This window comes from Pelophylax lessonae, assembly GCF_965119305.1.
Source record: "Pelophylax lessonae genome assembly, chromosome: 8".
NCBI classification, from domain to species: domain Eukaryota; kingdom Metazoa; phylum Chordata; class Amphibia; order Anura; family Ranidae; genus Pelophylax; species Pelophylax lessonae.
In genome coordinates, this window is record NC_138775.1 from 297,490,706 (window position 1) to 297,505,456 (window position 14,751).

The 14,751-nt window shown below is 48.5% G+C and overlaps 1 protein-coding gene across 1 annotated transcript in view; it reads right to left on the bottom strand.

Annotated features, from left to right (window-relative positions):
* TPR (translocated promoter region, nuclear basket protein) overlaps positions 1–14,751 on the bottom strand; it is a 240,379-nt gene that overhangs the window by 120,468 nt on the left and 105,160 nt on the right. The window contains exons 34-40 of the mRNA XM_082266381.1: positions 14,253–14,455; positions 14,102–14,172; positions 11,610–11,803; positions 7,972–8,229; positions 6,719–6,861; positions 4,759–4,836; positions 2,182–2,364 (exon numbers count right to left, since the gene is read on the bottom strand). Coding sequence (XP_082122507.1) covers positions 2,182–2,364; positions 4,759–4,836; positions 6,719–6,861; positions 7,972–8,229; positions 11,610–11,803; positions 14,102–14,172; positions 14,253–14,455 — 1,130 coding nt within the window. The remainder of the gene's footprint in view (positions 1–2,181; positions 2,365–4,758; positions 4,837–6,718; positions 6,862–7,971; positions 8,230–11,609; positions 11,804–14,101; positions 14,173–14,252; positions 14,456–14,751) is intronic.

Consider the following 14,751-nt stretch of genomic DNA (forward strand, 5'->3'; position numbering starts at 1 on the left):
ATTTTTAGCACTGATTACTGTAGTAATGTCACTGGTCCCCCCAAAAGAGTCAAAAATGTCAGTCAGGGGTCCGATCTGTCCGCTGCAATGTCACAGTCCCGCAAAAAAAAAAAAATATCGCAGATCATCGCCATAACTAGAAGAAAAGAAAAAAATACAAATCTTTCCCGTAATTGTAGACGCAATAACTTTTGCGCAAACCAATCAAAATACGCTATTGCGATTTTTTTTTACCAAAAATATGTAGCAGAATACAAATTGGCCTAAAATGTTAAAACATTTTGATTTTTACATTTTTTTTTGGAATGTCATATAGCAGAATGTGAAAAATATTGGTGTTTTTTCAGAATTGTCGCTCTTGTTTTGTTTATAGCACAAAAAATAAAAAATCGCAGAGGTGATGAAATACCACTAAAAGAAATCTCTATTTGTGGGGAAAAAAAGGATATCAATTTTATTTAGGTACAGCGTTGCACGACCGCGCAATTGTTAGTTAAAGTAACGCATTGCCGAATCGCTAAATATGGCCTGGTCATTAACCACTTAAGCCCCGGAGGATTTTCCTGCTAAAAGACCAGGGGGTATTTTGCGATTCGGCACTGCGTGACTTTAACGGACAATTGCGCGGTCGTGCGACGCTGTACCTAAACTAATTTGACGTCCTTTTTTTCCCACAAACAGAGCTTTCTTTTGGTGGTATTTGATCACCTGTGCGATTTTTTGATCACGCGCTATAAACAAAAAAAGAGCGACAATTTTGCAAAAATAACAATATTTTTCACATTTTTTTATATGAATTTCCCCCCAAAAAAATGTAAAAATCAAAATTTTTTTAAATTTTTGGCCAATTTGTTTTATCCTACCTATGTTTGGTAAAAAAAAAAAAAAAAAAAAAAAAAAAATCGCAAAAAGCGTATTTTGATTGGTTTGTGCAAAAGTTATCGCGTTTACTAACAAAGGGAAAGATTTTTGTCATTTTTGTTGTTTTTTTTAACGCTTAATGGCGGCGATCTGCGATTTTTTTTGCGGTACTGCGACATTGCGGCGGACAGATCGGACCCTTGACTGACATTTTTGACACTTTTGGGGTTACCAGTGACATTTCTACAGTAATCAGTGCTATACATATGCACTGTTACTGTAAAAATACACTGGCAGTGAAGGGGTTAACTTTATTTGGGAGGGAGGGGCTGTGTGTGTCCCTAGGGGCGTGGTTTCTACTCTGATTGGCTGTGGCTCTAGCTGTAAGGACACTGATCAACGGATCTACATACTAGATCCGAGTGATCAGTGTCTTTACAGCGAGGAGAATGACAGGCAGTTTGTTTACACAAGCTGCCTGACATTCTCCCTCTCCCCCGACGATCGCCGAGTGGCCGGCGGACATCGGGTCCGCTGGTCACACGCGCGGGGGGGGGGGGGGGGTGCGGGAGCGCGCCTCCGCAGGCGCGTGCTCGCTCCCCAGACCCTCCCAGGCTAGTGACGTTAATTAACGTCACTCTGCCTGGCAGGGGCTGACCGCCGCAGTAAATTTACTTGCGGCGGTCGGCAAGCGGTTAAGGGCGCAAATCCTTCTGGTCCAGAAGTGGTTAAAAAATGGCTCAGTCGGCGTAAAAAAAAAAAAAAAAAAAAAAAAAAAAAGCTGGCTATTTTCTCAGTCCCCACAGCACCTCTTCACCATAGAATTTAATTCTTCTGCCTTGAACAACTTGCTAAACTGGAGAACGCTGCAGTAATCGCAGCATTCATTTACATACTGGTGCAGAAAGTTGCTTTGACATGATAGAGTCGGTGCGCTTGGTATCATTTAGTCTCGGTTCACACATATGTGATGACAGACATTGTATGCGATTCGGAGCGCACTGCTCTGCAAATCACATGCAATGTCTGTGTGATGCGAATTCAGCCATAGATTGTATGGCTGAATTTGCATGGCATTTGGACACAACACGCACAGGACCCTTTTTTGGGTCCGCACCAGAATTGGATTGCATGGGTGTTCACACGTATGCGATCCGATTCATGTCCGAGCTCACCTGCTATAATTGGTATTCACATTTCAGATTTTATGTACACTTTAACATTTCCAAGACGCGGCACAACACAAAAAGCGAGGGGGCTGTATTTCTTCTCTACACTTGGGCGATATTTATTAACAGATTTATCTCCGAACGCCATTACCTCCTGATCACCTTCGTTTTCCTCCTCCTCTTCCTCATCGCTGTCTATAACAATCACATTCTCGTTCTTTGTCTGGGTGGATTGCACGCTTTGGGACTGATCCGAAGACTGAGCGGCGTTATCCCCGAGTGACTGGGAGGTCTCTTCACTATCGGGAATTTGTTGAAAGTCCAGCGTTCCAAACTAATTCAAAATAAAAAAAGAAAAAGATAAAAAAAAAAAAAAAAAAAAAAAAAGGACAAAAAATAAATACATTCTATACACTCGTCTCCATTCAAAGAGGAAATCATTAAAGTGTTACTAAACCCACAACAGTAAAATCAGTCTGTATATGCAGTGAAGCATGCTTGTTATACTCACTGTGGGAACTAAGGGGTTAATCCTCTGCATTGTGTATAAAGGCTGTTTGATCCTGTATACACAGATCCTTTTCTTCCACTGACTCCAGAACATGCCTAGATAAAACAGAGCCTTTGGAGTCACCCTGCACATGCTCAGTTCAGTGTGCTGTGCTAGAGAGTTTTTTTTTTTTCTTTTCTTGGAAGGGTGCAAGTGATCAGCACAGGGCCAACCAGCTCTGTCCAGACAGAGGGTCAGGGGTCCTGCACCCTCATAGGCTAGTCAGAGGAGAATGAAAACTCCTTCGACAAGCTTTAGCCAGACACTGATAGAAGTCACAAGACTGCTATATACTGCTGAGAAAAGGCATTCAGCAATTTATATTTACTAAAATAATTGCATTTCCATGTTCTGTGTACTGTGGGAGATCAGATATAGTGAATGCAGAGTCCTGGGGGGGATCAGATATAGTGAATGCAGAGTCCTAGGGAGATCAGATATAGTGAATGCAGAGTCCTGTGGAGATCAGATATAGTGAATGCAGAGTCCTGTGGAGATCAGATATAGTGAATGCAGAGTCCTGGGGAGATCAGATATAGTGAATGCAGAGTCCTGGGGAGATCAGATATAGTGAATGCAGAGTCCTGGGGGGATCAGATATAGTGAATGCAGAGTCCTGGGGGGATCAGATATAGTGAATGCAGAGTCCTGGGGGGGATCAGATATAGTGAATGCAGAGTCCTGGGGAGACCAGATATAGTGAATGCAGAGTCCTGGGGAGACCAGATATAGTGAATGCAGAGTCCTGGGGAGATCAGATATAGTGAATGCAGAGTCCTGGGGAGATCAGATATAGTGAATACTGAGTCCTGGGGGGATCAGATATAGTGAATGCAGAGTCCTGGGGGGATCAGATATAGTGAATGCAGAGTCCTGGGGAGATCAGATATAGTGAATGCAGAGTCCTGGGGAGATCAGATAGTGAATGCAGAGTCCTGGGGAGATCAGATATAGTGAATGCAGAGTCCTGGGGAGATCAGATATAGTGAATGCAGAGTCCTGGGGGGGTCAGATATAGTGAATGCAGAGTCCTGGGGGGGGTCAGATATAGTGAATGCAGAGTCCTGGGGAGATCAGATATAGTGAATGCAGGGTCCTGGGGAGATCAGATATAGTGAATGCAGAGTCCTGGGGAGACCAGATATAGTGAATGCAGAGTCCTGGGGGGATCAGATATAGTGAATGCAGAGTCCTGGGGAGATCAGATATAGTGAATGCAGAGTCCTGGGGAGATCAGATATAGTGAATGCAGAGTCCTGGGGAGATCAGATATAGTGAATGCAGAGTCCTGGGGAGATCAGATATAGTGAATGCAGAGTCCTGGGGAGATCAGATATAGTGAATGCAGAGTCCTGGGGAGACCAGATATAGTGAATGCAGAGTCCTGGGGAGACCAGATATAGTGAATGCAGAGTCCTGGGGGGATCAGATATAGTGAATGCAGAGTCCTGGGGAGATCAGATATAGTGAATGCAGAGTCCTGGGGAGATCCGATATAGTGAATGCAGAGTCCTGGGGAGACCAGATATAGTGAATGCAGAGTCCTGGGGAGATCAGATATAGTGAATGCAGAGTCCTGGGGAGATCAGATATAGTGAATGCAGAGTCCTGGGGAGATCAGATATAGTGAATGCAGAGTCCTGGGGGGGATCAGATATAGTGAATGCAGAGTCCTGGGGAGATCAGATATAGTGAATGCAGAGTCCTGGGGAGATCCGATATAGTGAATGCAGAGTCCTGGGGAGATCAGATATAGTGAATGCAGAGTCCTGGGGAGATCAGATATAGTGAATGCAGAGTCCTGGGGGGATCAGATATAGTGAATGCAGAGTCCTGGGGAGATCGGATATAGTGAATGCAGAGTCCTGGGGAGATCGGATATAGTGAATGCAGAGTCCTGGGGAGATCGGATATAGTGAATGCAGAGTCCTGGGGAGATCAGATATAGTGAATGCAGAGTCCTGGGTTTAGTAACACTTTAATATCTACTAGTTGCATAATTCCGGTTTGTTTCCCTCAACTCTGGCAGCATTGTAAGTTCCCAATAACTCATCTAATATCTGCCACACCCTTTTGATTCAGCTACAGGAAAGGGTAAAATGGAGAGATCTGGAGTGCTTTATTGACAATGTTCATTTTTAACAAAAGAATTAGATTAAAATATTTAAACACATTTACCTGTGAAAGTGCATCTTGAGATTCTTGGTCGAAAGTGTGAGACTCCGGTTCAGTGATTTCTTCTGGTAAAACTTCCTCCTTCATTAAAAATGTAAAAGGTATAAAATGTCTAAGTGGTTATGTCACTGAGTGTTGGTGCTGCAATCTTCTCTGTTATAGTAAATAATGTGGCCCAGTGTGTTTGTTTTTAAAAAAGAAGCCGCTATATATACCTTATTTTAGAGTGCTGCTCGGCGCTCACGTGACCGGCCGCCTCTCTCGATCTGACAGCTACAGCGGGAGGGCTGAGAATCCCCTGCTGATGTCAGCCAGGAGGAGAAGGAGAGGAGGAGAAGGAGAGGAGGAGAAGGAGAGGAGGAGAAGGAGAAGGAGAAGGAGAGGAGAGGAGGAGGAGAGGAGGGGAGAGGAGGAGGAGAAGGAGAGGAGGGGAGAGGAGGAGGAGAAGGAGAGGAGGGGAGAGGAGGAGGAGAAGGAGAGGAGGAGAAGAGAGGAGGAGAGGAGGAGAAGAGAGGAGGAGAAGAGAGGAGGAGGAGAGGAGAAGAGAGGAGGAGGAGGAGGAGGAGAGGAGAAGAGAGGAGGAGGAGGAGGAGGAGAGGAGAAGAGAGGAGGAGGAGGAGGAGGAGGAGGAGAGGAGAAGAGAGGAGGAGAAGAGAAGAGAAGAGAAGAGGAGAAGAGAAGAGGAGAAGAGAAGAGAAGAGAGGAGGAGGAGAGGAGAAGAGAGGAGAAGAGAAGAGGAGAAGAGAAGAGGAGAAGAGGAGAAGAGAAGAGGAGAAGAGGAGAAGAGGAGAAGAGGAGAGAAGAGAAGAGGAGAAGAGAAGAGGAGAAGAGGAGAAGAGAAGAGGAGAAGAGAAGAGAAGAGAAGAGAAGAGAAGAGAAGAGGAGAAGAGAAGAGAAGAGAAGAGAAGAGAAGAGAAGAGAAGAGAAGAGAAGAGAAGAGGAGAAGAGGAGAAGAGAAGAGGAGAAGAGAAGAGAAGAGAAGAGAAGAGGAGAAGAGAAGAGAAGAGAAGAGAAGAGAGAGGAGAGGAGGAGAAGAGAAGAGGAGAAGAGAGGAGGAGAAGAGAGGAGACTGGTCACGCGAGCGCCGCTATAAAATAAGGTATACAGCGGCTTATTATATATATATATATATATATATATATATATATATATATATATATATATATATATATAAACATACACTGGGGCAAATTATTTACTAGAACAGAGGAGGATATTGCAGTACAAGCACTGGTATGATAGCAGCAGGGAGGGAGGGCTGAGGAGCGGATCAGCAGAGGTGCGTAAACTGACCACCGTGTCAGGGCTCAGCGGCCATGATAAACCATGGTCAGTTTACAGGGCGGAGGGCAGAACCAGACAAGATCAGCTAAGTTTTGTATATGATACAGGGGCAAAATGACACCACACAAGCACTGCGCTGTATACCATGCTTTTATTTATTTTTGTTTTTGGGATACAAATGCTTGAGGCAATCACACTTTTAGGAAAAACCCGTTGGACAAACAAAGTCTGGAAATGGGGAAATAAAATGCTTTCATACCCTCACAGATTGTTTGTGCCCGTTGTCCTATACTTACCTTCTTGGAGAGCCATGTGTTTGATCACCTTGCTGCTGATCCTTAGCTGCTGCAGGTATTGGAATAGGTTTGTTGATCCCCTGCTGTCCCCCATCACATGCTGTAGCTTCTCCCAGCAGCTCCTTTGTCCCATTTTGATGTATGAGCCGGTGGAATGAACCAGTGTGTGACAGGGGTGCGATTATTCACACACCTGGAAGTGTTGAGTCGCTGGGGATCAGCAACATTGTGACATTTCAACACACAAGCCACTGGAAAGGTAAGTCGCCTCCTAAAGGCGGAGCTTATGGGACTTTTTGAGCCGGTAGTAATAGGGTCACTTTAAAAGTGATTAATACATTTACAGGTGCCAAAAGATAAAAAAAAAATATATAATGGCTTACCACTGGCTCTACTCTTTGTACACCCCTCTGTTTTTTACTGGCAGGCACATCTGGCTCCTCCCCTGCATGCTCTGCGATTTCCGCAGAACTCTCTTCCTCTTCTCGTGGACGTTTAGGGATTGAAGAACTTGAGGTCGCTGAAACTGAAAACGTATGATTTACAAAAATCGCATGTGCAACAATGTAAAAAACTGAAGGCACCATTACCTCTCCTATGCAGAATATAGTATGTCTGCAATGCACATCCATGAACACCAATGATATCTGTGCAAATTTGCTCCTCCAAAATCAGTGTTAAAAGGTAACTCCACTTTCGTCGGGGGAAAAAAAAAAAAAAATCAGCAAATAAAGAAAAAAAAACCAATATAGCGCATACAATTGCGACAAATCATAGTGTAATTGATTTAAAATTACCTTTCTTTTATAATGTGCAGCTGTTGTAATTTTCTAAAAAAAAAAAAAAAATATGGCCGCCTGGAGCTGTTCTGTACACAGAATGTATACTGACCACACCCCCAGAAACATTTCCTGCTTGTGTGATTGGCTCACCAATTTTCCCTGAAGTCTGCACTGACCACACCCCCTGAAACATTTCCTGCTTGTGTGATTGGCTCACCAATTTTCCCTGAAGTCTGTACTAAGATACAAGTCAGATTTATGGCATCCCCTGCAACACAAATGTCATTTTTGGTGAGATCCTCCCAATAGGAACACGTCTAAAGGGACGCAGGCCCAGCAGCTTTCCTTATTAGAGCCCTGCAGCTGCCACAGCTGATAGATAATTATGAAACCACTCCCATTAGATCCACTCAGCACAGAGGAACAATGATTTCCTTAGAATAACAAAAGGAATCTGCAACAAAGTTTGTTACAATCCCTGCAATGTACAGAGATCACCCAGAGGAGAATGTTTTTTTTTTTCAACAAAAGTGGAGTTACGCTTTAAAATCAACTTTGTTAGCAACCTGGGGGAGCAAAATCCCCCCATATATGCCCTAGTCATGTGACTGTGCTCAGGTTAGCAGATGCCTGCTAGGCCCAGGCATTGTATAAAGAGATGCAGTTTTCACGCTTTACTGTAGCTGAAGTGCCGGGTATTCTCACTAGCTTCGGAGGAGGAAGCAGCGCAGGTATAAAAAGGTCTCTGGGGATGTCCTTTGCAGGGAAACTGTCCCTTTACTTTGCATGGGAGGGGACGGTCCTAAAAAAAAAAAAAAACAAAAAAAAAAACAAAAAAAAAAAAAAAAACTTACATGTGGCAAATAATGAGGATGAAGAAGTGCTTGGTCTTTCTACAGGGGAGCTCTGGACCACTTCTACAGTGATCTCCTGACTGCAAGGCTCTATGGTTGCATGAGACTGCTGGGTCGGCTGGACAAACGCCGTCTGTTGCTGAACAGCTGATACAGGTTGTGGCAGAGATGACTGGACATTCGGGCTGGTCGATCGAACGGATCCGCTGGCACTTCCAAAAACTGGGACATGCTCCAACATACCTTCTGACTGCATTGCTAAATGGAGAAAAAAATAACAACAATTTAAATACACCGTAAACAAACGTCAAACCAAAGATAAAAAAAAAAAAAAAAAAAAAACCAAGAGCAGAAGAAATATATACAGCGCTGTGAAAAAGTATTTGCCCCCTTCCTGTTTTTTTTATTTTTTGCATATTTGTCACACTTAAATGATTCAGATCAAACACATTTTATTACACAAAGATAACCCGTGGAGATACAAAATGCAGTTTTTAAATGATGATTTCATTTAAGGGGAAAAAATCTGTCCAAACCTGCCTGGCCCTGTGTGAAAAAGTAACTGCGCCCCCCTGCTAAATCAAGAATTGTGATTATTCCCCATTGTTTGGAAAGCTGAGTTAAAGCGGAGTTCCACCCCCCCTCCAAAAATTAAATGTCAGCAGCTACACACACTGTACACACACTGTACACACACTGTACACACACTGTACACACACTGTACACACACTGTACACACACTGTACACACACTGTAGCTGCTGACTTTTATTATTAGGACACTTACCTGTCCTGGAGTCCAGCAATGTCAGCACCGCAGCCGATGTTTCCATTGGCTGTCGGGTGCTGCCATTGCCAGTAAGGGAATCCGGCAGTGAAGCCTTGTAGCTCCATAGTCAGGTCCCTACTGCACATGCGCAAAGCGCATTCCTATTGGCTAGGCGGTGGGGGATGGAGGAGGGGACCAAACATCCAAGGGAGAGCGCCGCATCCCGGAAGTGGGGAAGGGTACCTGTCAAAAAACAGGTATCCGTTCCCCCCTCCCCTCTGAATGTGGCACCGGAATGGGGAAGGAAACAAATGAGCGGAAGTTCCACTTTTGGGTGGAACTCCGCTTTAAATGTCCCTTGCCACACCCAGGCCTGATTACTGTCAGACCTGTTGAATCAAGAGATGTACACTAGGGCCCCTTTCACACATGCTGTCCGTTTGTCAGTTTTTCATCCGTCTGTTGACGGATGAAAAATGGACATCGATGTATCTATGGAAAAACGGACGGAAATGGAGGATCAGCCGATTACATCAGTGTACATCCGCATCAGTTTTTTAAAACTGATCAAAGCTTTATTTCTCTTCCGTTAAAAAAACGGATCGGATGAAAAACTGACGTAAACTGACAAATGGTCAGTATTTCATCTGTTCTTGCATTGATGAAAAACTGATAACTGATGAATACTTCATTTTGACGTGACTGAACTGATGAAATGAACGATCTCCATGTGTGAAAGGGGCCTTGGAGGCTCGTACACCAGGAGGCTCCTACACTTGGATGTACACCAGGAGGCTCCTACACTTGGATGTACACCAGGAGGCTCGTACACTTGGATGTACACCAGGAGGCTCCTACACTTGGATGTACACCAGGAGGCTCCTACACTTGGATGTACACCAGGAGGCTCCTACACTTGGATGTACACCAGGAGGCTCCTACACTTGGATGTACACCAGGAGGCTCCTACACTTGGATGTACACCAGGAGGCTCCTACACTTGGAGGCTATACTTCTCCTATGGCTCACCGGAGTGAAGATCGTTCTGCACTCCTGTGACCCGTTTTCAGCAAAGAGTGGTCTGAAGTCCGCTCTCTGCTGACATCACCGATGTTGGCCCAGGCACCGCGTCGTCACAACCACGGAGTCGGGATCCACCAGGGGCCTGGACCGACACCCGGCTCAGCCACTCAGCGAGCCACTGAGAGAGCCTGAGCTGGCTGCTCCACCCCCTCCACAGCTCAGTGCTCCGAAGAATCCAATGAACAGGCCAATCGGCAGTGTTCCATCGCTCAGTTCTCAGTGCAGAGCCGCACAAGTATAAATGGGGGAGGAACCCCCATACTTTTTTATTTTTAAATAGAAGCTGACAAAGTGAAGCACGCTAAAAGATCTCAAAAAGCGAAACATCATGCCGCAATCTAAAGATATTCAAGAACAGATGAGAAAGTAACGGACATATCTCAGTCTGGAAAGGGTTACAAAGCCATTTTTAAGGCTTTGGGACTCCATGGAACCAGGGTGAGCGCCATTATTCACAAATGAAGAAAACTTGGAACAGTGAAGAACCTTCCCAAGAGTGGCCGGCCAACCAAAATGACTCCAGGAGCACAACGTCGAGTCATCCAGGAGGTCATAAAAGAAGCCAGAACATTATATTAAAGACCTGCAGGGTCCGTGTTCAGGATTCAACAATAAGCAAGGGACTGTGCAAAAATGGCGTCCATGGGAGAGTTCCAAGGCTAAAAGCATGGCTGACTAAAAAGAACACAAAGTCTTGTCTCACATTTGCCAAAAAACATCTGGATTATCCCCAAGACTTTTGGGCAAATATTCTGTGGACTGATGAGACAAAAGTTGAAGTTTTTGGAAGGTGTGCGTCCCGTTACATCTGGCTTAAAACGAACACCGCATTTCATAAAAAGAACATAGTAACAGTCAGACATGATGGTGGTTGGGGGATGGTCTGGGGCTGCACAACTCGCCATCATTGATGGAACCGTGAATTCTGCGCTCTACCAGAAAATCCTGAAGGAAAATGTCTGGCTATCAGTTCCTGACCTCAAGCTCGGGCGCACTTGGGTTATGCAGCAGGACAATGATCCTAAACACACCAGAAAGTCCACCAGAGCCGGTTCACACTAATCCGACTTTGAAGTCGCCCGTGCAGCACGACTTCATCGCGGCGTGCAAATGACTTCTCATAATAGAAGTCAATGCAAGTCACTCTGACTTCGCCAAAAAATAGTGCAGGAACCTTTTTCTAAGATGGAGCGACTTGAGTCGCTCTGATTAGAACAGTTCCATTGCACAGCATGAAGCGCTACTTGTCAGGTCGACCAATGGCTCTCAACCGGCTCTGAATGGCTCAAAAAAAACAAAATAAATATTTTGGAGTGGCCTAGTCAAAGTCCAGACTGAAATCCCATCGAGCTGCTGTGGCATGACCTTAAAACCGGCCGTTCATGCAAGAAAACTTTCCAGCGTGGCTGAATTAAAACAATTCTGCAAAGAAGAGTGCGCTAAAATTCCTCCACAGCGATGTGAGAGACCCATTGCCAGTTATCGCAAACGCTTGATTGCAGTTGTTGCCGTCAAGGGTGGCACAACCAGGTATTAGGTTTAGGAGGCAATTACTTTTTCCCATAGGGCCAGGCAGGTTTGGACAGCTTTTTTCTTTTTAAATAAATCATTTAAAAACTGCATTTTATATTTTCTCGGGTTATCTCTGTGTAATATGAAAATGTGTTTGATATTCTGAATCATTTAAGTGTGACAAACATGCAAAAAAAAAAAAAAAAAAAAAGAAAGGGGGCAAATACTTTTTCACATTATATTAAAACAAAAGAAAAAAAAAAAAAACCACTTGCCTTCTTGGGATTCCACCTGCGTTGTTGGCATGACGGTAGCGGTTGGGGTGGTAGTAGGAGTGGACACCACAGCAGGAGTAACCATGGGGCGAATACTGGCCCTTGGCGGTCTGGACGTTGCAGGCACTTTGCTGGGGGTTGCAACCACTGGTGTGGGCTTAATGTTTGCAGTTGGTGGATCCGATGTACTTGCACTACAAATGAAAAACCAATGAAATTTTATCTCTGATAAGTTGGCACCAGATGCAAATCAACCTCAATTTTACACCCCAAATAAGCAGACGAAGGGAGGGGGGGGACAAGGATGGGGGACGGGACGAGGAGGGAGGGATGGGGGACGGGACAAGGAGGGAGGGATGGGGGACGGGACAAGGAGGGAGGGATGGGGGACGGGACAAGGAGGGAGGGATGGGGGACGGGACAAGGAGGGAGGGATGGGGGACGGGACAAGGAGGGAGGGATGGGGGACGGGACAAGGAGGGAGGGATGGGGGACGGGACAAGGAGGGAGGGATGGGGGACGGGACAAGGAGGGAGGGATGGGGGACGGGACAAGGAGGGAGGGATGGGGGACGGGACAAGGAGGGAGGGATGGGGGACGGGACAAGGAGGGAGGGATGGGGGACGGGACAAGGAGGGAGGGATGGGGGACGGGACAAGGAGGGAGGGATGGGGGACGGGACAAGGAGGGAGGGATGGGGGACGGGACAAGGAGGGAGGGATGGGGGGCGGGCGACACGAGGGGCAAGAGGGGGGGGGGGGCGGGCGACACGAGGGGCAAGAGGGGGGGGGGGGGGGGCGACACGAGGGGCAAGAGGGGGGGGGGGGGCGGGCGACACGAGGGGCAAGAGGGGGGGGGGGGGCGGGCGACACGAGGGGCGAGGGGGGGGGGGGCGGGCGACACGAGGGGCAAGAGGGGGGGGGGCGGGCGACACGAGGGGCAAGAGGGGGGGGGGGGGGGCGGGCGACACGAGGGGCAAGAGGGGGGGGGGGCGGGCGACACTAGGGGCAAGAGGGGGGGGGGGCGGGCGACACGAGGGGCAAGAGGGGGGGGGGGCGGGCGACACGAGGGGCAAGAGGGGGGGGGGGGGCGGGCGACACGAGGGGCAAGAGGGGGGGGGCGGGCGACACGAGGGGCAAGAGGGGGGGGGGGCGGGCGACACGAGGGGCAAGAGGGGGGGGGGTCGACCCGAGGGGCAAGAGGGGGGGGGGTCGACCCGAGGGGCAAGAGGGGGGGGGGTCGACCCGAAGGGCAAGAGGGGGGGGGGTCGACCCGAAGGGCAAGAGGGGGGGGGGGGGGTCGACCCGAAGGGCAAGAGGGGGGGGGGGGGGTCGACCCGAAGGGCAAGAGGGGGGGGGGGGGGTCGACCCGAAGGGCAAGAGGGGGGGGGGGGTCGACCCGAAGGGCAAGAGAGGGGGGGGGTCGACCCGAAGGGCAAGAGAGGGGGGGGGGAGACCCAAAGGGCAAGAGAGGGGGGGGGGAGACGCGAAGGGCAAGAGAGGGGGGGGGAGACGCGAAGGGCAAGAGAGGGGGGGGGGGGGGGGGGGAGACCCAAAGGGCAAGAGGGGGGGGGGAGACCCAAAGGGCAAGAGGGGGGGGGGGAGACCCAAAGGGCAAGAGGGGGGGGGGGAGACCCAAAGGGCAAGAGGGGGGGGGAGACCCAAAGGGCAAGAGGGGGGGGGAGACCCAAAGGGCAAGAGGGGGGGGGGGAGACCCAAAGGGCAAGAGGGGGGGGGGGAGACCCAAAGGGCAAGAGGGGGGGGGGGGGAGACCCAAAGGGCAAGAGGGGGGGGGGGGAGACCCAAAGGGCAAGAGGGGGGGGGGGGAGACCCAAAGGGCAAGAGGGGGGGGGGGAGACCCAAAGGGCAAGAGGGGGGGGGGAGACCCAAAGGGCAAGAGGGGGGGGGAGACCCAAAGGGCAAGAGGGGGGGGGAGACCCAAAGGGCAAGAGGGGGGGGGAGACCCAAAGGGCAAGAGGGGGGGGGGGGGACCCGAAGGGCAAGAGGGGGGGGAGACCCGAAGGGCAAGAGGGGGGGGAGACCCGAAGGGCAAGGGGGGAGACACGAAGGGGGAAGGGGGGGGAGACACGAAGGGGGAAGGGGGGGGAGACACGAAGGGGGAAGGGGGGGGAGACACGAAGGGGGAAGGGGGGGGAGACACGAAGGGGGAAGGGGGGGAGGGGGAGGGAGACGAGTGAGCGGGAAAAGGGACGTCCCCTCTCGCCACTTGCGGGAAGCATTCCAATGGCTCATGAGAAGGCCAGCTGCAAAAAACTGGAACTAGGGTCATGGGTGATATCTTCAGCCATGACTCCGGTAAACCACTTGCAAACCGCAACACACATAAATACATACATATATCAGTCAGCAAGTGGTTTAAGGCAAACAATGCCCTTAAAAGGGGGTTCCAAATGAAAGCGGATACGATGTACAATGCAGTAGAAATTCAGCGTCTGGGGGGCGGTATACACATGAAGCTTTCCCTCTACTTACGTTCCTCTTTCCCCAGGAGCGGCCGTAGGCTTTACGGTGATCTGCCGCTGTTCCGGGACCTGAAAAGAAATCTGATTTTACTGAATGTCATGAAAAACCTAAAAAAACAAAACCCAAAATAAGAAACCAACCAAATGATAAATAATTTTACTTTTGATGCTTCCTGGTTCTCGTCCCTTTGCTCCTGATGTCTCTCTTGCTGCTCGCGCATCTCACGCTCCAGACGACAAATACGTCCTTCATATTGCGATTTCAAAGCGCTCATTCGAACTTCTAGCTCCTCCCTCTGCTGATCGAGACCCGTAATTTTTTGTTTCAACTCTTCGTTTTCATTTGTAAGTTGCTCCTTCAGATCTTTATAAGCGGAAACATTTAGAAAAGATGAATTTCCTCCAAACAAAGGCTGGGCGATCAGCTTGTAAAACTCTCAGCTCTGAGTGCGGGATCACACTGTAGCGATGCCAGACATCGCATGCGATTTGCACCACATTGTTGTATAGATCACATGCGATGTCTGTGCGATGCGTATTTTGCAATACAAACTGTATAGCTGAATTTGCATCGCATTCGGTGCAAACCCGTGCAAGACCCTTTTTTTGTCCGCACCAGAATTGGATTGCATTGCTGTTCACACCCATCCGATCCGATTC